The 24,600-nt window shown below is 44.0% G+C and overlaps 1 protein-coding gene across 1 annotated transcript; it reads left to right on the top strand.

Annotated features, from left to right (window-relative positions):
* Positions 1-24,297, top strand: Slc22a14 (solute carrier family 22 member 14). The gene is made up of 11 exons (XM_071615864.1): positions 1-45; positions 10,428-10,940; positions 11,627-11,730; positions 11,935-12,089; positions 13,089-13,257; positions 18,315-18,435; positions 18,638-18,735; positions 18,959-19,173; positions 21,429-21,537; positions 22,160-22,360; positions 23,890-24,297. Exons 1-11 carry the CDS (start codon positions 1-3, stop codon positions 24,089-24,091), a joined length of 1,932 nt encoding a protein of 643 aa, XP_071471965.1. The 3' UTR covers positions 24,092-24,297.
* The last annotated feature ends 303 nt before the right edge of the window (positions 24,298-24,600 follow it).

Below are 24,600 nucleotides of genomic sequence, written 5' to 3'. Positions count from 1 at the left end.
ATGGACATCTTGGCTTTAGTGTTGAGCTCCACAAAGGTGGCCACGGTAGGTGCAGAAATGGTTCTCTGAGAGCAGATAGATGTCTAGTGTTAACAATATTCTTCTAATATGTGAAAATTGGACATCTTTCCATTTTTTGTATGTCCTCTTCAATTTCTTTTATCAATATTTTGTAATTATCATTTTAGAGATCATTCATTTCCTGTATTAAATTTATTCCTATGTATTTTATTTTACTTTATTTTTGTAGATAATGTAAATAGAATCATGTCAATTTTTTTTCTCCCTTTCATAATTGTTGTATAAAAATGCTACTTATTTTTGTAGGTTGCTTTTGTATCCTATGACCTTACTGAACTTGTTTAGAGGTTCTAACAGTATTTTTTGGTGAAGTCTTTAGGTTTTTCTCTATATAATATCATGTCTTGTGTAAACAGGGATTATTTGACATCCTCCTTTTCTATTTGGATGACTCTTATTTCCTTCTCTTTTCCTATTGCTGTGGCTAAGACTTCTAATGCTATATTGAGAGTGGTGAAAGTGAACACCCTGGGCTTGCTCCTGATTTTAGAGGAAATATTTTCAGTTTTTCCCCATTAGTATGCTATAGGCTGTGGGATTGCCATATATAGACTTTATTATGCTGAAATACATTCCTTCTACATCTAATTGTTGAAGATTTTTATTATGAAGGGATGTTCAATTAATATTATTAAGTGCTTTATCTGCAACTGATGAGATGATCATACAATTTTTTATTCTTCATTTTGTTGGTGTGATTATTACATTTACTAATTTGCATATGTTGAATCATCCTTATATCTCTAGGAGAAATTCCACTTGGTGGTCATGGTGTATATTCTTTTTTATGTGCTGTTGGATTTGATTTGCTAGTGTTTTGTTTAAAATTTTGCATCTATGTTCATTAGGGATATTGTTAGAAGTTAGCTTTTCTTGTCTTGTTTTGGTATCAGTGTTAAACTCCGATGCAAAAAAAAGACTGCCGACTCCAATTTTAAATCAAATTAAAGCAAGCTTGTGTTGGTGTACTGGAGCTAGCCAGGACTGTCTTTCCTGAAAATCCTGGGCTAGAGATTAGTATCCTAGCTCTCTAGGAACACAGTTTTATAGCACAAAAATTTGAAAAAGGGGGGTGTCCTGAGAATTTACAGATAACAGAATTTTGAGAAGCATAATACAAAGGCAAATAGTGGTTAATGATCTACATGGCTTAACATTTAAAGGTAGGGAATAAATTTAGATCCCAACATCAGAATTTATATGAGGCACCACTGAGGTTTCAGAGAGGGTTGTTATTTGGTCAGGGGGAACCAGGACTTATTGTTTTCTGTATTCTTGATAAACTGCCATTATGACTGGCATAAGATGAAATCTTAGAGTAGTTTTGATTTGCATTTCTCTAATTACTAGTGATGTTGAGCATTTTTTCATATATTTGTTGATCAAATGTATATCTCCTTCTGAGAAGTGTCTGCTCAGCTCCTTAGCCCATTTATTGATTGGATTGTTTAGTTTTTTGGTGTTAAGTTTTTTGAGTTTTTTTATATATCCTGGAGATTAGTGCTCTGACATGCCTGTGGCAAAAATTTGCTTCAAAAATATAGGCTCTCTGTTCACCTTATTGATTGTTTCTTTACTGAGAAGAAGCTTTTTAGTTTTAGTCCATCCCATTTATTAATTCTTGATTTTATTTCTTGCACTTTAGGAATCTTGTTAAGGAAGTCAGGGCCTAATCCGACATGATGGAGATTTGGGCCTACTTTTTCCTCTATTAGGTCCAGGGTCTCTGGTCTAAATACTAGGTCCTTGATCCACTTTGAGTTTTGTGCATGGTGAGAGATAGGGGTTTATTTTCATTTTGCTGTATATGGATTTCCAGTTCTCCCAGCACCATTTGTTGAAGAGGCTATCTTTTCTCCAATGTATGTTTTTGGCACCTTTGTCTAGTATGAGATAACTGTATTTTTGTGGGTTTGTCTCTGTGTCTTCTATTCTGTACCATTAGTCTACATATCTAATTTGGTGCCAATACCATGCTGTTTTTGTTACTAAAGATTTGTAGTATAGTTTAAGGCCTGGTATTGTGATGCCTCCTACTTCACTATTCTTACTAAGGATTGCTTTGGTTATTCTAGATCTGTTGTTTTTCCAAATGAATTTCATGATTGCTTTTTCTATTTCTATAAGAAATGGTGATGGGATTTTAATTGGAATCACATTGAATCTGTATGGCGCTTTGGTAATATGGCCATTTTGATGATATTATTTTGCCTATCCAAGAGCGTAGGAAATCTTTCCAACTTCTAACATCTTCTTCAATTTCTTTCTTTAGTGTTCTATAGTTTTCAGCATAGAGGTCTTTTATCTCTTTTGTTGATTCCTGAGTATTTTATTTTATTGTGGATTTCCAGTTTTATTCCATTGTGCTCAGAGAAGATATGTGTTATGATTACATGTTTTTGTGTCCTAACATGTCATCTATCCTGGAGAATGTTCCTTATGCTAACGAGAATAAAGTGTATTCTGCAGCTGTTGAATTAAATGTTCTTTAAATGTTTGTTAGGTCCATATGGCCTACAGTTTAACTCTGATATTTCTTTGTTGATTTTTTGTCTTGGTGATCCATCAGTGGATGAAAGTGGGTGTTTCAGTCACTTTATTGTATTTGTCTATCTCTCCTTTTAGATCTAACACTGTTTGCTTTATGTAATTTGATGCTCCAGTATTGAGTACATATATACATATAATTATTTCTTCTTGACCAATTGATCACTTTATCATTATATAGTAACTTTCTTTGTCTTTTTATAGTTTTTGAATTAAAGTGTATTGATGTAAGTATAGCTGTTCCTTCCAATTTTTAATTTCCATTTGCATGGAATATCTTTTTTTTATTTCTTCATTTCAGCCTATATGCATTCTTACTGGTGAATTTTCTTCTAGGCAGCATATCTCTAGATCTCATTTTTTTTTTTTAAAAAAAGGATTCAGTCAGTTTTTGTTTTGTTTTGTTTTTGGCAATGCAGGGAATGGAAACCAGGGGCCTAGCACATGGTAGGCTAGCACTCTACCACTGAACTATTCCCCCAGGTCCAGATAGTCTTTTAAATGGGGAATTGAATTTGATATTCGAGGTTATTGTTATGGTTTAGATGTGGTATCTCCCAAAATCTCATGTGTGAGACCATGAAAGAAGGTTTGGAGGAAAAATGATTGGGTTATAGCCTTAACCTAATCAGTGAATTAATCCCTTCTGGGTTTAACTAAGTGGTAACTGAAGTCAGGTGGGGAGTGGCTGAAGGAAGTGTCTCATTGGAGGCATGGCTATGGGGTATATATATATTTTGTATCTGGTGAGTGGAGTCTCTCTCCCTGCTTTCTGATCATCATGTGAGCTACCTTTGCCACACTCTTCTGCCATGATGATATGCCTCAACCTTGAGCCCAGAGGAATGGAGTCAGCCATTATGGACTGAACCCTTCTGAAACTGTGAGCCCCTAAATAAACCTTTCGTCCTCTACAATTGTTCTGGTTGGGTCTTTTAGTCACAGCAGTGAAAATGCTGACTAAAACAGAAATTGGTAAAAAGAAGTGGGGTTGTTGCTATGACTAACTTGACCATGTGGTTCAGAAGCTTTTTAAGTTTTTTGAAATTGGTGGGAGGAATTTTAAGATGTTTAGCAGTGTAAGCTGGAAATGCTTTAGATTGTTGCAAGCAGAGCTTAATGGCCAATTCTGGTGGGAACTCAGAAACCAGAATGCTAATAGGACCATGGACAGTAAGAATGGGGCTCAAGGGGGTTCAGAGGAAGACTCTCTTGGAATTTGGATTAGAGGCCATTTTTATTATGTTCTGGCTAAGAAGTCATCTGCATTTTTCCCTTCTCCTGAGACTTTCTGTGATGCTGATTTTAAAAGTGATGGACTTCTTAATCTGATGGAAAAAATTTCTAGCAGCATAGCATTCAGGAGGTAGCATGGATATTCCTGGTGGCTTTTAGCCAAATTTATTGTATTATTCAGGATCAGAAAGTAGAGCAGAAATATTTGAAAAAAAACTTGGACTTAAAAGATGGGAGTAAAACTAGGGCTAAGAAATTTGCAGTTGTTAAAGACATTATTGCCCTTAAAGAAATGCTAAAGACTTTGCCCAGAGACAAAGTCTTAAGAAAGATGGCTTGAGGCATCTCAGGTGCTAGCAAGATCACATCCATCTCTGGCTAAGAGAGTAAAAGTGAAAATTCTCTTGAGACAAGACCGTTGGGGGAAAACTTCTTGCACAAAGGGGGCTAGGAAGTTTTTTCAACATACTTAGTCAACCAGGCAGTCAAGGGCTGATGCAGCCAGGATTCCTGGAAGCGTGCTCAAAACGGTGGCAGACCTTGGCAACAACAACATGTTGCTGGATCTGGAATGCAGGATGCTGGAATTAGGGGGTCCTGAAGGCTTCCACCAAGTTTTCAAAGGAAGGTCTGGGAGACCAGAAAAGTTCAACAGAGTTGGAGTCTCTGCAGGCAGCCCCTTACAGGACAATGTGTAGAGATTTGAGGAGGAAGCCAAAGCTGTAGTGGAGACCCCCCAAGATTAAGAAATGCCAGTAACATGGGACCTTATCCTAGGAAAGCTGCAGGAATTGAGTAGACAAGTGAACAGAAAGGCCACTTGGGCTGCAACCAACAAGGCCACAGGGTGGATCTGCAGAAGCCCTTTGGACAGAGCATCACAACGCCATGCACTCCAGGTGCCAGAAGTGGAGCTACAGGACCTGTTTGACCAGTTAGATTTTGGTCTTCCTTTGGTCCTATCCCTTCTTTCTATGCCTGTAATTTTGTGAATGGAAATGTCTATTCTGTACCATTATATATTGAATGCTTATAAATTGCTTTTAATTTTCTAGGACCTTACACTGTAAGATTGCCTTGAGCCTCAGAGAAGAACTTTGGACTTAAACTTTGAGCAATATTGGAACTGTTAGAGTATGGGCACTCTTGGGAATGAACTTAGTGTATTTTTACATTGTCAGATGAGTGTGAGCTTTGGGGGGCCAGGGGCAGAATATTATGGATTAGATGTGGTATCCCTAAAAGCTCATGTGTGAGACAACACAAGAAGGTTTGGAGCAGAAATGGTTGTTAGAGTCTTAACTCAATTAGTGAATTATTCCCTGATGGGATTAATTGAGTGGTAACTGGACTCAGGTGTGGAGTGTGGCTGGAGGAAGTGGTTAACTGGGTGTGTAGCTATGGAGTATATATTTTGTATATGAAGAATGGAGTTTCTCTCTGTGCTTTCTGATCATCATGAGAGCTGCTTCCCTCTGCCACACTCTTCCACCATGATGTTCAGCCTCACCTCGAGCTCTGAGGAATGAAGCCTGGTGTCTATGGATTGACATCTCTGAAACTGTGAGCCCCTAAGTAAACTTTTCCTTTCCTAAAATTGTTCTGATCTGATCTTTAAGTCACAGCAATGAAAAAACTGACTAACACAATTATTGTTGATAAATAAGAGCATACGCCTCTCATTCTGTTAAAGTTTTCTTGTTGTTTAGTACATCTTTTATTCCTTTCTTCATCTCATGTTCATCTTTGTAGTTTAGTGGTTTTCTGTATTGATAGTTTGACACTTGTCTCTTTCTCTTTTGTGTGTCTGTTCTAGTGTTAAATTTTGTACTTTGATGTATCTTTGTGATGATAGTCGTCATTCTTTTGCTTCTAATTTAAGACTCCCTTAAACATTTCTGGTAAGGCTAGTCTAATGGTGATAATTTTTTTCAGGTTTTGCTTATCATGGATCAGCTTTACTTTTTCAAAGGATGGCTTTGCCTAGGTATAGTATTGTTGGCTGGATTTTTTTTCCTTTAACTTCAGGACTTCGAATATTTCATTCCATTCTCTGCTACTCTGAAAATATTCTGCTGAGAAAACTACCTTTATTCGATTGGGGATTCCCTTATAAATGACTTGATCATTTTCTCTTTCTGCTTTTAGAATTCTCACTTCTTGTATTTTTGGCAGCTTGACAATAATATACCTCAGAGAGGGTCTTTTTGGTCAAATCTATTTTGGATCCTTTGGGCTTTCTGGACCTGCACATTTATATCTTTTCCAAGATTTTAAAAGTTTCCAGCAATTATTTAACTGAATATGTTTTCCATACCTTTTTTCTTTCTTATATCCTTCTAGAACCTCAATAGTATAAATGTTGCTTATTCTCTGGTATCCCAAAATCTCAAAGCCTTTTTAATTTAATTTAATTTTTAAATTAATTTAAGCCTTTTTTCTTCTTTTAATCTGAGATATTTCAAAAGACCTGCCTTCAAGCTCACAAATTCTTTCTTCTTTCTGATTGAGTCTGTTTTTGAGGCTCTCATCTGTATTTTTTATTTATTGAGTTATTCAGCTCCATAATTTCTGAATGGCTCTTACTTATGATCTCTATTGCTTTTTCTGAATTTCTCACTTATATCACAAATTGCTTTGCTCCCCTCTGTCTAGTCCAAATTACCTCTATTCTCCCTTCCCCACCATCCCAATTGTGAATTAGAATCCACATATCAGAGAAAACCTTTGGACTTTTGTTCTTTGGGATTGGCTTGTTTTGCTTAGCATGATATTCTCTAGTTCCATGCATTTACTGGCAAATGCCATAATTTCATTCTTCTTTAAGGCTGAGTAATATTCAATTGTGCACATATACACCATAGTTTCTTTATCCATTCATCTGTTAAAGGGCACCTATGTTGGTTTTATAGTTTGGCTATTGCGAATTGAGCTGCTATAAACATTGATGTGGCTGGGTCACTGTAATAAGCTGATTTTAAGTCCTTTGGGTATAAAACTAGGAGTGGGATGACTGGGTCAAATGGTGGTTCCATTCCAAGTTTTCTTAGGAATCTGCTTTCCATAGTGGTTGCACCAATTTGCAGTCCCACCATAAATGTATGAGTGTACCTTTTTCTCTACATCCTCACCAACATCTGTTATTGCTTGTATTCTTGATGATTGCCATTCTGACTAGAGTCAGATGGAATCTCAGTATAGTTTTGATTTGCATTTCTCTAATTGCTAGAGATGATGAACTTTTTTTATATATTTGTTGATCAATTGTATTTCTTCTTCTGTGAAGTGTCTGTTCAGTTCCTTGACTGATTTATTGATTGGGTTTTTTTTTTTTTTTGGTGTTAAGTTTTGAGTTTTTTTAAAAAGTGTATCCTGGAGATTAGTGCTCTATCTGAGGTGTGTGTGGTTAAGATTTTTTCCCTATTATATAGGCTCTCTCCTCACAATATTGATTGTTTCCTTTGCTATGAAGAAGCTTTTTAGTTTGATTTCATCCCATTTATTGAGTCTTGATTTCACTTCTTGAACTTTGGGAGACTTATTGAGGAAGTCATTTCCTAAGCTGTCATGGTGGAGATTTGGGCCTGCTTTTTCTTCTATTAGGTGCAGGGTCTGTTCTAGTGCCTATGTTTTTGATCCACTTTGAGTTGAATTTTGTGTGCAGGGTGAGAGTTAGGGGTTTAATTTCATTTTGCTACATATGGATTTCCAATTTTCCTAGCACCATTTGTTGAAGAGGTTATCTTTTTCTCCAATGTATGTTTTTGGTACCTTTGTCTAGTATGAGATAACTGTATTTAGTGGTTTTCTTTCTGGGTCTTCCCTTCTGTATCATTGGTCTATGTATCTGTTTTTGATGCCAATACCATTCTGGTTTTGTTACTATGGCTCAGTAGTATAATTTAATTTCTGGTGTTATGAAGTCTCCGGCTTCATTTTTCTTGCTAACAATTGCTTTGGCTATTCTGGATCTCTTATTTTTCCAGATGAATTTCATGATTGCTTTTTCTATTTCTATGAAGAATGTCATTGGGATTTTTGTAGGGATTGCATTAAATCTGTATAGCACTTTTGGTAGTACGGCCATTTGACAATGTTAATTCTGCCTATCCAAGAGCATGGGAGATCTTTCAATCTCCTAAGGTTTTCTTCAATTTCTTTCTTTAATGTTCTATAGTTTTCATTGTAGAGGTCTTTCACCTCTTTTGTTAGATTGATTCCTAAATTTTTTTTTGAGGTTATTATGAATCGGGTGGTTTTCCTAATTTCTCTTTCAGTGGATTCATCACTTTTGTGTAGAAACACATTTGATTTATGGGTGTTAATTTTATATCCTGCTGCTTCGCTGAATTCATTTATTAGTTCTAGAATGTTTCTGGTGGAATTTTTTGGAATTTCTAAATAAAGAATCTATCTATGCATAGCATAGATAGCTTTGACAAGGTTGAGGTATGTTTCTACTACCTCTAGTTTTTCTGATGTTTGGAACATGAAGAGGTGCTGTATTTTGCCAAATGCTTTCTCTACATTGAAATGATCATATGATTCTTGTCTTTAAGACTATTTTTTTAATATTTATTATTTAGTTGGAGTTGAACACAATACCTTCATTTATTTATTTTTATATGGTGCTGAGGATTGAACCCAGGGCTTTGCACATGCTAAATGAGTGCTCTACTGCTGAGCCACAACCCCAACCCTCTTTAAGACTATTGATGTAATGTATTACACTTATTGATTTCTATATGTTATACCAACCTTGCGTTCCTGGGATGAACTCCACTTGATTGTGATGCACTATCTTTTTAATATGTTTTTTATGTAATTTGCCAGAATTTTATTGAGAATTCTTGCATCTATGTTCATCAGGAATATTGGTCTATAGTTTTCTTTCCTTGATGTGTCTTTGTTTGGTTTTGGTATCAGGGTGATACTGGCTTCATAGAATGAGTTTGGAAGGGTTCCCTCCTTTTCTATTTCTTGGTATAATTTGAGAAGTATTGGTGTTAATTCTTCTTTGAAGGTCTTGTAGAATTTGGCTGATAATCTCTCTGGCCCTGGACTTTTCTTAGTTGGTAGGCTTTTGTTGGCATCCTCTATTTCATCACTTGAGATTTATCTGTTCAAATTGTGTATATCCTCCTGGTTCAGTTTGGGTAGTTCATACATCTCTAGAAATTTGTTGATGTCTTCCAGATTTTCTATTTTATTGAAGTATAAATTTTCAAAATAGTTTCTAGTTATCTTCTATATTTCAGTAGTGATATTTCCATTTTTCATCATGAATTTTATTAATTTGGGTTTTCTTTTTTCATTAGCATGGCTAATAGTTTATCAATTTTATTTATTTTTTCAAAGAACAAACTTTTGTCAATTTTTTGAATTGTTTCTTTTGTTTCAGTTTCATTGATTTCAGCTCAGATTTTAATTATTTCCTGTCTTCTGCTGCTTTGGGGTTGATTTGTTCTTTTCTAGGGCGTTGAGGTATAATGTTAAGTTATTCATTTGTTGAATTTCTATTCTTTTAATGAATGAGCTCAAAGCAATGAATGTTCCTCTTAGCACTGCCTTCATGGTGTCCCAGAGAGTTTGATGTGTTATATCATTATTCTCATTTACCTGTAAGTATTCTTTATATCATCCCTGATTTCTCTGTCATCCGTTCATCATTCAATAGCTTATTATTTGGTCTCCAGGTGTTAGAGTAGCTTCTATTTTTTATTCTATCATTGATTTCTTATTTCATTCCTTTATGATTTGATAGGAGGCAGGGTATTATATATTTGATAAGAGTTGCTTTATGGCATAAGATATGGTCTATTTTAGAGAAGGATCCATGTGCTGCTGAGAAGAAAGTGTACTCATTGATGGATGAAATATTCTATATATGTCTGTTAAGTCCAAATCATTGATTGCATTATTTAGTTCTGTTTCTTTGTTTAGTTTTTGTTTGGAAGATCTATCCAGCAGTGAGAGAGGTGTCTTAAAGTCACCCAGTATTATTGTGTTATGGTCTATTTGATTTTTGAAGTTGAGAAAGGTTTGTTTGAGGCACTTAGATGCTCCATTGTTGGGGGCATAAATATTTATGATGGTTAGATCTTGTTGATGTATCATTCCTCAACCCCAGCTCTTGGTCAAGGCCACCAGCTACGGACCTTGGCCTCTGCTCTTGGTCACGGATGCAGATATTTGTTATTTAAGGAAAGGTTCTGTCCTACCTCTTGCAATTCCAGTGGTACATCAGTATGCATGTAAACAAAGTTTCAGTTGTGGGGAAACTGCAAGAGAGTTCCTCAGAACTTACCCATGGCCATAGAAGCACAAACTTTTTCTAAAACATTAAAAATTTTATTTACACTAAAATCCAGGGATGGTTTAGTCAAAGTGGGTGGGAGACAACACTCTATATGAACTAAGTAACTGTAGAAGAAAAGGAGGAAACCATGGACTCCACGTAGTTCCAAGCCAGAGGCCATGTTCTGGTAAGTGGCTCCCATTGCTGGTGTCTGATGTCTGGGAATTGGTGACAGGAGACTGAACTGCATCCCTTTTTCAAACAGATTTCGAGAGAAAAGGACTCTGGGACAGAGAATGAATTCCAGGTTTCCGGAAGCTCGAACAGGCAGGGGACCTCAGGGTCTTCCTATTCCTGCTCCCTGGACGCTCTGTTACGCAGATTGAGGGCCATGGATACCAAGAAGGATGACAAGTTTGCTGATGTCCTGGATGCAGTGGGGGAGTTTGGCACATTCCAGTGGAGGCTAATAGTCCTCACTTTTATTCCCAACATCATGTCGTCCTTCTTCATGTTTGCTGACCACTTTGTGTTCTCAGAAGAGAAGCCCTATTGCAACACCAGCTGGATCCTGGCATTGGACCCCAACCTCTCAGAGGCTGAGCAAATGAACCTGACCCTGCCCCGAGCACACAATGGCAGTTTCCTGACATGTCTTATGTACTTGCCCGTGTCCTGGGATCTGGAGTCCATCATTCAGTTTGGCCTCAACATCACAGACCCATGTGAAGATGGATGGATCTACCCTGAGTCCAAGAGGCGATCATTGATCAGTGAGGTATGTTTTGTCCTGGGTTGTCTGAAGCTGTCCCCACACCATGCTATAGACATGGCCCACTCTTACTGAGCAGGTGGGGAAATTGAGGCTCAAAGAGGGTCAGCAATTCTTTGAAGTTTCCCTGCAGAGGTGGGACCTGGACAGAAAATCAGGATTCCTAATGTCCACCCTTGACGATGCCTTGCTTAGACAGGAAGCTAGAGTGCATTTGGGGATAGAGACAGGTGATGGATGGCAGAGTTTTCTATCTGATCAGGGAATTGCTTCCAAGGTTGTAGCTCTGCCCTGTGAATTCATAGAAGATAGGGATGGGAAAGAAGCAACTTCTCTCAGGTATCTCTCACAGGGTTTCATAACCCGAGATCTTTTCCAGCACAGACATGACCAGCACCTGTGTTTTGGAAAGGATCTTCAGTGATCTGTGACTGTGCATGGTTACCTCCCTATCCATACCACTTCTTGGCCTGTGCCTCTGGTCCCTCTCTCCTGGCCTAGCTCCCAGGGTCTGCTAGGCACAGGGTGAGATACAGACATAATGGAGCTGAGGCACTCTGCACACACAATTACCTACCCCTACCACAGGTGCCCTCTGCCTGTAAGTCCACCCAAGCCAGGGTCAGTCTCTGGATGCAAAAGGCTGATCCTGGGTGAGAGGACTGTGGCCAATCCCTGTATCTAACCCCCAGTTTGACCTGGTGTGTGGCAAGGAACTGGACAAGGAAACCGTGCAGACCATGTTCATGACGGGCCAACTGATAGGGTCTCTCATCTTCGGGTTATTAAGTGACAAGTGAGTCTCCTGGAGTTCCCTCTGGTCCCTGGGATGCCCTGCCTTCTACCTGAGGGCATTCAGAGTTGAAGAATCCCAGGCTTGGGGAGGCAAAGGTAGGGGTGCGCTGGGGGCCTGGGACAGCTCAGAGCCTGGCTCAGGTGTCCAGCTGGGGGCCAGCCAGGGAGGTGGGCACTTGGTACAGCCTCCCCTCAATGCTTGTAGGTTGGGCCGCTACCCTACCATCCTACTGTCACTGCTGGGGCTGATGTTCTTTGGCTTCGGGACAGCCTTTGTGAACAGCTTTCACCAGTACCTGTTCTTCCGCTTTGGTGTCTCCCAGGCTGTGATGGGCTATGCCATTGTCAGCCTGACTTTAGGTGAGACTGGGCCTTAAGAGCTGAGTGGGATGGGAGCAGGGACCCCAGGCAAGGTGGGAGTGGGACCAGAGTGGGCTGGCAGCCAAAAGGATTGGGAGCCAACATGATGTAGGCCTCATCAGGGAAGGTAGGAGTGGAAAGACTCTCCATTCCTGCTGCCTGGAGATGTCAGAGAACCAGTGCTCAGACTACCCTTCCACCCTTGTCCTCCATTCTAGTCCCCTGTGTCCCTCACATTCCCCTTATGTACCCTGTCCCCCAACACAGCTTATATATGTGGAACCCTTAAGGGTCAAGGAGCTGCTGAGCCTTTTTATCTGTATTGGCTCATTTCATCCCAACAATACTCTTTGGTAGGCACTATTCTATCATTCCTTTAGCTGAAGAAGATATTTCATCTCAGAGTTAACCAACTTTCTCAGGGTCCTACAGGAGTAAGGAGCTGGATTTCAATGCAGGCGAGGTGGTGTTAAAAGTCCCCAGTCTGCATACATTTATATCCTACCCTCATAAGGTTTGGTGCCTAGACTCTTTTACCTGCAATTCCTGGTATGCTCCAGTTTCTCTGGCAAAAGACTTCTTATTGGAAGCCTGACAGAGGGAACATGTTTAGGTGACCAAAACACTAATGTGCTCTAAGGCAAGATAGTGATTCCCTGCCTGGCTATGAGACAGGCCATGTGAGGCACACAGTTCCCGGAATAGGCACTGATCAGGCAGCAAGGGTAGAGGCAACAGGGTGAGAAGAGATGGAAGGCAGGTGTGTATTGGGAAGCCCAGCATGTGCCCTGGTGGGGATTCACAGAAGTGGTCTGTTTAGTTTTGAGAGGTGTCTTGGACTTCAGGGAGCAAGGGTGGGCTGGCACCAACCTACTGGAAGCCAACAGGATGGAGTTAAGTCATAAAAAGGTCGAAGAGCCACTGTTGACATGCCAGGGATCGGGGGCAGCCCCAGGGACCCTGAGCTGAGCACCATTTTGTCCTTTTACTTCCGTACAGTCACTGAGTGGCTTGTGGGGGAACACCGGGCCCATGCCGTCATCCTGGAGCACTGCTTTTTCTCTGTGGGGATCATGTTCCTGACAGGGCTCGCCTACAACCTTCCCCACTGGCGGATGCTGTTTCTGGTGGGCGCGGTACCCGTGTTCCCCCTCATCTCCTACATTTGGTGAGCAAATGAGTTCAGGGCATTCATGAGGCTGGGTCTGATGGGCACAGACGGAGGGTGTGGGGGGTCCTCATGTGGGAATGGCAGTGCTCCCCTGGGAAAGATGCATGTGGAGGAGATGAGGAGCAGAGCCTCTGGAACCCCAGTGCTCACCCTCCCCTCAGAGGACACCCTAAAAAGATGTCAGAGAGATATGGGGAGACCAGGAGGAAGAGTGCTAAAGGACAAAGCTCAAGGTCAGGGAATGGTCAGGGTCAAGGCAGGAGAGGTGAGTGAGGAAGGGCAGGCTGGCCTTGATGACCTTCTTGAGGTGACTTCAATAGAATGGCAGGAGTGGAAATAAGTGAGTAGAAGTGGAAGGAAAGGAGCCACCTGGGAAACAGCTGATTTGGGAGAGGGGGAGGGGATGGTGTGCATGGGCAGCGGAGGCAGGCAGGAGAGGGTGTCTGGGGTTTTCCATTGTAGGAGGCACAGACAGGCCCCTGAGAGACTGGAGCTATGAAGGGACCATGGGTGGATCAAAGCTTGGAGGGGTTAGGAGGGGAGTGAAGCAGGAATGAGAGGGCACTGTTGATGGTGGGCAGTGGGTAAAGTAAAGGAACAGAAGGCCATAGAGGTGAGAGGAGGGGAGATGAGATAACTCACTTGTTAAGGGTTAGACAGTTCTGTGTGAAGAAATCTCCAAATTTAATATTGAAATTACCACATTTAATCTTTTTTTTTTTTTTTGTACTGGGGATTGAACTCAGGGACACTCAGCCACTGAACCACATCCCCAGCCCTATTTTATATTTTATTTAGAGACAGGGTCTCAGTGAGTTGCTTAATGCTTTGCTATTGCTGAGGCTGGCTTTGAACTTGTGATCCTCCTGCTTTAGCCTCCCAAGCTGCTGGGATTACAGGCGTGTACCACCATGCCTGGCACATTTAATCTTGATAACCCTGAAAGATGAGCATTAGGGTAGATAACTGAGGCTTCAAATAATTTGTCCAAGGTCACATGACTCAAAAGTGGGGGACCTGGGATTTTAACTCAGTTTATCTGGCTCCAAAGCCTCTGTGTGTTTTAACTACTGCACTATACACAGAATGGATTATAGGAGTTGGGGTTACTAGTTAGGAGGGAGAGCATGGATGTGGCTCAGGGGCTTTCCCAGTTCTGTAGAAGCTAGAGACCAGTTTTGCCAGTCCTTGAGATGCCTAAAGGAATGTGGGAACCATCTGATGCCAGGTGCCATGTCTTCATCTTGTAGCTGGGAAACTGAGGTTCATGCATAACTTGACCTAAAAAACATTTTTGGAAACGTTAATTAATGTAACAGAAGAATATGATTACAAACTAAATAATGCAAAAAGGTTTGCAATAAAAAATAAGTTTCTGGTGTCCTCTCCCTATCATAGTCCCTGGTTCCTTTCTTAGAAGCCATCACTCTGAACTCTTAGCTCTTTCTGCTGGTAGATGTCTTAGTAGCCCTACGCACTCAGAGCACTGGAGTTTTTAATGGGTTGAATTCTCTGGGAGATGTTTTTTTCATCTACAGTCTTTAGACATGTCCCACCAGCTGTCCCTTCCCTGACATGTGGCAATATTTTGGGCAGATACTATCTCTTTCTAGTCATTCTTAGTTACTAGAATAAGTCTCATTTTGATAATAAAGACTTAATTTCAGACACTAAAAAATCCAGTTCAATCCAACTTGAAACCTCAGCTTGTATCAAATCCTCAGCAGCTCCCTGGCCCCTGCTCAGGCTAGTGGCCTAAGGCAATGAGATCATTCCTCACCATCCTCTTCCTGCTTTGATTTTCCAGATTCTAGGAAGGGGATGGGGCATCAGAGAAAAGAGACCAAACACTTGCGTGACAGGAGCTGTGATGAGCTGTCAGTATCCTCTGGAGGAAAGATGTTCAGATTTCCAGTGGATCTTCTGAGCATTGGCGTTTCCTAATGGTCTTGCATTCTTTGTGATCCCCTGCCCCAACTCCTGTTGCTGGCAGTTCAATCCACACCTTCTTCCTGTAGAAGTCTCCTCACCCTGGCACATGACATGCCTGCAAGACTGCAGGGTTCACTTCGCCAAAAATCTTACTGTCCCTCAGCCCCCCACCCCCCGCCACGGTGGCTCTCACCAACTTACTGCCTTCCTCTTAGCCAGATAAGAGATGACACCATTCTCTAAGTTTGTGTAGCCCTCGAACTTCAGGAGACACTTGTTTGTCCTCCCACAAACCCTCTCACTATCTAGAGTACCAGGGCAAGACCTCAAGTTTCTAACTCCAGCCAGAGAGTGGGAGAGCAAGACCCCCTTTCTGGAAAAGAATCCCAAATCTACCTATGGAGTTTGCTTGGACTCCCCTGGGCCTGGCTGGAGTGGATGAGAACATGGGGTAGAGAAGATATTCAAGACCCTTTCACTTCCATGAATGGCCACTGGTCCACTGCATCATGTGGCTTTTTTATCTCTCTCTTTTTTAGCAACTCCTCTCCCTAATGTATCTTTAGAATGTGAGGGTTTTTTGTCCATTGTTCCCAGATTTGGGAGCTGCTGCTGAAATCCCAGAACAGAAAAGTTCACTTACCATTTGGTTACACTGTGATTCCTTATTCTCTGATTTCTTTTTCTCAGTAGCATTTGAAACTTCATGAATATGAAATTGCAAAACATCTCAGATGTTCTTGAAGAATACAAGTTAGAATTTAATTTTCTTCCCCCCCCCATTCCCTACATTATCTTTTTTTTTTTTTGTACCAGGGCACCTATTTTGTATTTTATTAGAGACAGGGTCTACACTGAGTTGCTTAGTGCCTTGCCATTGCTGAGGCTGACTTTGAACTCGAGATTCTCCTGTCTCGGCCTCCCAAGCTGCAGGGATTACAGGTGTGCGCCACTGCGCCCAGCTCCCATTCTCCATATTATCTATGTCCTTCTGGATTATTCTTTTCTTTTATATTTGATTGGTTTGCATCCTCTTAAACTTGGGAGGTTTTCTTCAATATCCAGCCATCCTGGGTCATTCCTTTATATTTAAGAGAGTCACTAAGGAACTAAAGGGAAATCATGAGGAGCAGCTAAGTGGCTGGTGACCTTTAGGGAAATGGATCTTAAATTAGTGTAGAACATCAGCATCATATGGAAGCTTGTTAAGATGTGGGGGTAGGGGCTGGACATCTCTCTCAGTTTCTGCATTTGCAAGCCCAGGTGACGCCTGAGAATCTGCATTGCTCAGGCTGCTCTGATGACCACACTCTGAGAATCACTCCTGTTGGGCGGCTGCTGGTTCTCGGAGGATCCCAAAGCTGGACCATGGCCAGGCTCCAGCTGCTGTGCTCCCCACTGAAACTTGTGGCTGGGACTCTAGCTGTCATTGTGAGAACTTTCTCTTAACTCCTGTATCTGTCCTTGGCCCTTGCCCCTGCTCTGTGTTTGATTCCTTGGCCTTCCTTATGTTCTAGGTGCACAATGCAGGGGGAACGAATAGTCCCATTTGTGGGAACTGGGTGCTCAGAGTCCTGTAGGGCCAGGACAGTCCACTGTATCTCCCACAGCATTCCATATAACACAGGCTGTGCTTGGATGTCAGTCTGTCAGGCTGCAAAAATACTTTAGACTAGTTTATAAACATAAGCTTCTCACTTCAGCTTTGGAGGCTGGGAAGCCTGAGATTAAGACCCAGCAGATTTGGTGTCTGGTTGGGGCCTGTTTCTCATGGAAAAGAACCATCTATGTGTTTGCCCATGGCAGAAGGGACAAGCAAGCTCCCTTTGGGCCTCTTTTATGAGGCTACTAATCCCATTCATGAGGGTGCTGCCCATGTAACCTCGTTGTCTCCTTAAGGTCCCAGCTCTTACTACTCTTGCACTGGGGAAAAGATTCAATTTGTGAATTTGGAGGACATAGACATTCAGACCACTCAGTTGGCTCAGTTAGAAGTTCTCTTATCCACTTTTAAGCTTCATTTCACTGTTATCTCTCTCCTACTGTGTCCTTTCCCATTCTCTCTGTCCTTGAGAGTTGATTTTTTAAATTCTTATTTTCTAGTGGGCATGCCATCGAATCCCCTATCTTCTTTGAAGCCATAGGGGCTTTCACCAGGACAGTTCCATAGTCTTACAGTAGAAAAGAATGCCTAATTGCTGGACCCTGCTGGAAGAGGGTAGGAGCAGCGTAGATAAAGTGGTCTCCAGGGTCCTGGGTGTATTTTCAACAATCAGCCACAGAGTCCAGGCTCTGGAGGCAGTGACAGTGTGAGAAGTGGGTAGAGGGCAGTGGCACAGCTCTGTAGAGAATGCCTTAGACAGGGACCCAGGTTTTACCAGCTCTGCCTCTGTGACCTGGGCCAAGTCCTTACTCCTTGAGGCTGAGAATCAAATGGGATTACCACATAGGTCCAGGGCTGGGTAGAGATTAAACAAGATGATACAAAGGCACAGAGCACAATTCCCAGAACTTCATCTGTGCTTTAGCTGGGAACCTGTGTGAATTCTGACAGCCAAAGAGGATTAGGAAAAAAGAGTGTGGCAAGGTAGTCTGAGGTCAAAGACAGCAAGGTGTGGCAGGGGAGAGATGGGACACAGCAGAGAGGTTCACTCACCCCTCCATTCACCCAGGTGGGGTGCTCGGCTCTTGGGTCAGATCCAGGGTCCTGGCCCCTCCCCCATACTCTCCAGGCTGTTAAGGAGACAGAGAGGGAACAGCAAGAACCCCAACTGTGACAAGGAGGGATCTCATAGAGGATATGGGCATGGAAGACATTCCTCGGCACATGTGGGCAGATGGGGACGACCCCTGAGGTAGGAAAGAAGAGAGCTCTTAGAGATGACTGAGGGTGAAGGCAGCAAGTGACTGGGTGTCACTGAGCAGCTGTGGGGGCTGTGTGTATCTTAGAGGAAGGACTGACTGCCAGGGAGGGGCAGAGGGCATCCTGAGGTTGGCAGTGACCTTGGAGGCACCTCAGTCACCTCGTGCTGGAGCAAGATGGCCACAGCCGAGGCTAGGATGGGGTCATCTTGGCTCTCTGGGGCATCCTGGAATGACAAGAAGAGGGGTGGGCAACACAGGATTCTCCCAGAGTCCCCACGGTGGCTGATGATGAAAGGAAAGGTGAAAGAGGCCAAGGAGGTGTTGTGCTACGCCGCTGAGGTCAACAAGAAGACCATTCCTCTCAATCTGCTGGAAGAGGTAAGAGGTTTGGGGCAGGAGTGGGGCCAGGCAGTGGGCTGGGGGAAGACCCTCATCCTTCCAGGTGAATGATGATAACGGGGCAAGGCCAGAGCCAGCTTAAGTGGTGTTGGGGATAGAGTGGGCCTGGTGGGTCCTGTGGGGGTGGGGAGCCTGCTGGGGGTCTCAGGCCTTCCTCTGGCTGTTCCTGTTTGTCCTGTAGCTGCAGCTGCCTGGAAAGAAGGTGACTAAGGCCTCTGTCCTAGACTTCTACAGCAATAGATACCTCTGTAAGGTGACCTTGGTGATGGGCTGCGTGTGGTGAGTATTTAGGGCTGGCTGGCAGGGATAGAAAACTGATATTCCAGCCTCGAGCTCTTGGGAGGGCTATAGGGGAGGGTCAGGCTGCAAGAGGAGCAGGGCCTAGGGGGACACTTCTTGCAGGTCCCTGTGCTTATTTCTTTTCTCCAATCCTACCCTGCCCCTCTCTGCTCAGCCTCTGACTCTGTTCCTGGCGCCATCTCTCTCTGCATGTGTGTTCCAGGCTTACCATCAGTTACAGCTATTTTACACTGAGTCTCAAGTTGAGAGATTTTGGAGTGAGCATCCACTTCAGACAGGCGATCCCTGGTATCTTGGAGGTGCCCGCCCGGCTGTGCAGCATCGTTCTCCTTGAACAGATGGGGAGGAAATGGAGCCTGGCTGTGATTCTCATCCAAACCGCCTTCATGTGCTTTCTTACGCTTTTCCTCCCCCAAGGTATAGCCCACCCTGCCCGGATAGGCCACCTCCAACTTTCCTGCTTCCTCAAAACCCCTCTGCTGGCTCCTATCCTGGCCAGCCAGCTAGGCACACAGGATTTAGCTTTCTGCAGGCACAGCTTACCCACCCTGAGGAGGCCTAGCCCCTAAGGATCAGGTTGCAAGTGGGAGTCCTCAAGACAGGACACCCATACACTCTCAGAGGCCTTAGAGAGGAGGGTGTGCTGTTCAGAGAAATCATCCCTATGTGGGAGGGCAGACCACCTTCACCACCTGATTCCAGCCCACATCAGAAGCAGATCTAGTGGTTCAATGTGAATGAATGAAGACAGATACTCCTCCAGTTGCTATCCCAGGCTCTGCCTCTCATTTATAGCCCCTCTGATTGGGAAATACATGTTGTTATCTGTGACTTCAGGAATAACCTATTCACCAAAAATTGTGCACAAATGCAACCCAAAGGAGGAAGGGGATAGCTAGCAGTATTTTCAATATTTCAAAGAGCCGTAGACAATGAACATGTCCCAGGATCTTGGGTTGCAGCACACAGGACTGCAGGGTCAGTATACACCTGCTTGGAATTGCTGACCCCAGGAAGCCCCTTCAGCGACTGGGGCCCAGGCAGGGAAGGCAATATCTGGGGTCTGCCCTTCCTGGTGCTTCCTCCCTTTCTCTGGGTGCTGGAATTGTATGTCCTCTGTTGAGATTCTTCCCCTCCCAAATGTTGGCAGATGTTGATGGACTAAAACAAAATGGTTGAACAAATTTATGATTAGATTTCTACTGCTTGGTGGTTTAAAAAAAAAAACAAGCAGAAACATTTAAAGTTCTTAGATTGTGAGAGTATGGGAGGCCAACTAGCACGTGACTGTGTCTGACTCTCCTGCTGACTGGTGCAGCATCTGGCAGTCACGCTGTGATCTGGATAGCCCCAGTCTTCTAGGGTGCGAGCAACTGTGTCTTCGTGCATGGGTGTGCCTTCCTATATCCCCATGGGTAGAGCTACGCTCACCTGTTCCTTTGTAATATTACCCTTGCCCTGTTTGGGATAGAATGTTCCATGGAAATGCCTTTTGTGTGTCCCTTTCTCTTACTGTTGTCCTTGGGTGTGGCCTTCCTAGATGTCAGCTAACCTGCTGACAGTGGACATCATGAAGCTAGACTCAGCCCCCTTAAAACTGATCCCTTGCCTCATTTGAATAGCTTCTCCTCAATAAAAGGGGTCAGCATGTGTGTGTGTGTGTGTGTGTGTGTGTGCTCTCTCTCTCTCTCTCTCTCTCTCTCTCTCTCTCTCTCTAGCTTCATGAACATTCTATCCCAAACAGGGCAAGGGGTAATATTACAAAGGAACAGGTGAGTATAGCTCAACCCATGGGGATATAGGAAGGCACGCCCATGCACGAAGACACAGTTGCTCGTACCCTAGAAGACCGGGGCTATCCAGATTACAGTGTGACCACCAGATGCCACACTAGTCAGCAGGGGAGTCAGACACGGTCACGTGCTAGTCAGTCTCCCACATGAGAGCACCTAGGAACAGACTCCCTAATAGAGAAAAGTTGTCAATCTTGATTTCATCCCAGAGCCAAGAAAGGTGGGAAGTGGAGCTGGGGCAGGACCCTGCAGGGGGGTGACAGGGAAGAGCTGGTAACCTGGCAGGCAGTGAACAAGGGCTCCAGCCCCACTGCACTTGCTGAGGGACACTCCCCCAGATGCTGAGTCTTTCGTTTCTCCTTCAGAGCACATGTCTAGCTGCCATAGGCAGGCATCCTGGAGTGTTTAGGACCAATCCCAGCCATGCAGACCCCAGGGACCAAACATCCTTGCCCAGGTCACCTTGCAGAGCACAGATGGGAACCCTGAGTGGGAAGCCTAGTGCAAGTGATGGCCAAGGAGCAGGTGGGTGGGGTATGGTAAGCTACAGCTGTATGAGGATGTAGAATAAAGACAGCCCTAAAGGCAGAGATATGGGGGCTCGGCCCAGCAAGGTGGTGGGTGGCCTGAGGGGCCTTTGGGTTTCCAGTGTAGTATCTCCGACTTCCTGGTCAATTCTCCTACAGCAGATATGCTAACTTCTGGCCTGGCTGGGCCTCTACAGATTGATCCTCCTTGGACAGAGTGCCTGAGTCTGCTGGACAGCTGACCAGGTGGTAGGGGTGGATTGCTCAGATGCTTTCTGTGAGGGATCAAGGATTGATGGGCACTGAGGGGAAGATGGCCCCAGCCTTAGGTAGCTGTGTTTTCTGGACACAGGTCTAAAATCCGCCATAATCTTGGTGCTTGTGCTTGGACAGTTCAGCCTGGCCACCAGTGTCTCTGTGGTCTTCCTCTACACTGCTGAGCTCTTCCCCACCATCGTCAGGTATGGGGTCTGGTAGATGAGGGAGTCATGGAGACCATGGAGGGGTAGTATGGGACAATGACAATATTAATATAGCAGCTAAGATTGAGCGTTCTCCTGGTGCTAAGCAGTTCACAAGGATGACCTCACTTAGCCCTCAAAAGATCTCCCAAATGCCACCATTAACCATGTTTTAAACAATTAAAGCAAAGAGATAAGGGTACTTGTTGTAGGTGAGACACAGCAAGTGGTAGAGCTGGGTTCCAGGTTGGGTGGGTCTGACTCCAGTCTCCACCTCACAACTCACTGGATGGAATGTGTTTGGGCCACCTGAGGCTCAGCCCCGACCCTGCAAGAGCTCTCCGTGACAGCAGCTATGTCTTCCTGTATAGCCAGAACGGCTCCCTGCACATCCACACAGTACCCTGTGGTTCTTACCTCTCTTACTCCTGATACCCATAAAAGAGGGCTAGAATTACTACCTACTTGAAATCCATGGAGAACTAAACTCCCCCCTAGCCACCCAATGAGCTGGGATGGGTGGAGACTGAAGGGTGTGGAGCGCCAGGTAGCTTCTCCCCTATCTTACCTGGTCTGTGGGCCTGACGAGCCTTCCAGACCAGCTCTCATTGCCACTTTTCAGGTCTACAGGTCTGGGGCTGGTGTCTCTGGCCTCATCAGGTGGAGCCATCTTGTCCCTGACGATCATCAGCCAGCTCCCAGCCCTCCTGCCCATTTTTCTCTGCTTCATCTCCTCTATCGCAGCCTTGTGTTTTTCCGCCCTGCTGCCGGAAACACAAAACCAGCTCCTCTCTGACAGTATGGAGCAATTTTCAAGAGCAAGGTAAGTGTATGAGACCCCCTGATTTAAAGCCCTTGGCAGTGAGAATATGTCAGGCACTGTCCATCCTGGCCCCTTGGCCAGAGGGCCTGGGATAACAGGAACACCCTATGTCCATAGCAGTGTTCCCAGATCTATAGGTACTGCCACTCATTGAGGTCCAGCCCAGCCTCTGACAGCTCCTACCCCGCCTGGCTCTCTTCTTCCCTGCTTCATTTGCCTGTCTGGACTGGAGCACTGCTCTCCAGAGATACTCCAGAGGTACCTTGGCATCTTTCCCTCCCCAGACACAGGGGACTGACTTGGAATTGTCTTTCTGAATAACTCTCCTTTTCTGTCTGAGTCCCTACTCCCTCAAGGGAGTAGCCTTGATTAATGATTCTGGATTAAAGAACCCAGCCTTGATTAATGATTTTGTACTCTTAGCCCCAACAACCCAGGACCCCATTTGGGAACTGAGCTCCACTCCATATCTCCTTAGGCAGTTCTGGTCTCTGATTCCCTAAGTGTCCCCTGGATAAGATTTGTCATAATTGGCAGAACCATCTCTTCTGGGGATTTGGGTCAACAGAGTTCATCACTGTCTCCCTGGACCTGAGGGGAACTGAGCAGCAGTGAGGGGCAGAGGTCACTTGAGGTCCTATAGTATCCTCTGCTCTATACTGTAGGAGTTGCTGCCTCTGGCTTTCCTCTGTCTTCCTTTCTACTCTTCTCCTTCTCTCCCCATCTCCTTAGACTTTTATTGGACCACCAGTGTAAGGAATTGTCCAAAGGCTGGGTATCAGAGGTCAAAGGTTCTCACCTTTGAGAAACCATAGTTTATAGGGAGGTAGATATGCAAACAGTTATCATGAGTGGTCTCTGACCGTGGATGTATAGGACCTATTGTAATAGCCCAGGGAAGGAAGAACTTTATCTTGGGAGTTGAGGAATGTCACAGAGGAACTGATATTTATGTAGAACCTGAAATGTGGATAGGAGGTTGCCCCACTGTAGTAGAGAAGGGAAATATAATGAACAACAGAGCAGAGCAGTGGAGAATGTGGGTTCTGCAGCCAGAGAGCCTGGATTTCAATTTTTTGTGCTAATACTTCCTAGTATGTGCACAAGAACATAGTAATAACTAGAGCAAACACTCATTGCATATTTACCATGTGCCAGGTCTCATTCCATGTGTACCTTCTCTCATTTTGTCCTCAAATGAACGAGATGTGAAGTGGGACCTGTTACCCTTTTGCAGATGAGGAAATTGAGGCACAGAGAGGTAAAGCCGTGTAGTCCAGACTTCCTCTTCCATAGGGATTTTGAGAGGATTAAACCCATATAGAGCAGTTGGAGGCAGTTCTGGTATATGGCAGATGCTCAGTAAGTGCTAGCAAAGGGAAGGGGTCTAGCTGGGGCAGGGAGATAGAACCAGCCTGTTCCGGGAGGCAAGGGTCCCTCCTGGGCATATGGAAGTGAGAAAGCCCCATTTCCCAGAGTGCAAAGCCTGGCATGGCTGAAGGTGCCTCAAAGTAGCCACTTTGTCTCAGCTTACAGAAAGATTCGCTTCAGCATTCTGACAGCAGTTTCAAGCAGAGGAGGAACGATGAGGACACACCTGATGATATGTCTGAGGAAGTGGCAAAGAATACCATTCACAATGCCCAGATTCTGAGAATGGACTCAAACTATTACTCCAACGCTAGCTTGAAGAAATCCAGAGAAGAGAAAACAGACAGTCAGGTTTCCTGAGGGCCAGGCCCCAGACTATCTCGGGTTGGAAATGAGTGGCTGGGTATGAGACTGTGGATTCCAGGCCATGAATTCCAGGCCCAGCCCAGTGGGAGGGGGCAGGATCAGTCTTGCTCTGAGGCCAGCCCTTGAGATAAAAAAAAATGGCCCCTTCTAGGGGAGCTTGGCTGTGATTCATTCCAATAAAGGTACCATGTTGGTCTTGAGATGGCTAGGTCCAAGTTGGCTATATCAGAGAACCCAGAAGCCCTGGCCTGGAGAAAGGGGTTAGATAGGCTCCTCAGACTCCTGAGTGTGTCTTTGGCTAAATTCAGGGACAGTGAAGCGCTCTCTAGATGGTGTGGGGGGTAGGGTGGGCAATGTCTCTGTGTGCTAGAGGTAGAGCAAGGGTGAGACTGACTGTGCCTCTGTATCAACCAATCCTTCTGCCTCGACATCTGTCAGTGTACTGGGCTCCTAGCTCAAATGCAAGGTGAGAATAGGCACTTCATGCAGGGGCAGAATGGAGA

Source organism: Marmota flaviventris, chromosome 1, assembly GCF_047511675.1.
Source record: "Marmota flaviventris isolate mMarFla1 chromosome 1, mMarFla1.hap1, whole genome shotgun sequence".
Classification (NCBI taxonomy): Eukaryota; Metazoa; Chordata; class Mammalia; order Rodentia; family Sciuridae; genus Marmota; species Marmota flaviventris.
This window is presented reverse-complemented; position numbering and strand designations above follow the sequence as displayed.

Bases quoted from the DNA above. Each gene is read 5' to 3' on its own strand.
- Slc22a14 (XM_071615864.1), top strand. From the start codon at position 1: ATGGACATCTTGGCTTTAGTGTTGAGCTCCACAAAGGTGGCCACG. The intron at 46-10,427 runs GTAGGTGCAGAA...TTTTTCAAACAG, and splicing joins GCTCCACAAAGGTGGCCACG to ATTTCGAGAGAAAAGGACTC. The intron at 10,941-11,626 runs GTATGTTTTGTC...TCTAACCCCCAG, and splicing joins GGCGATCATTGATCAGTGAG to TTTGACCTGGTGTGTGGCAA.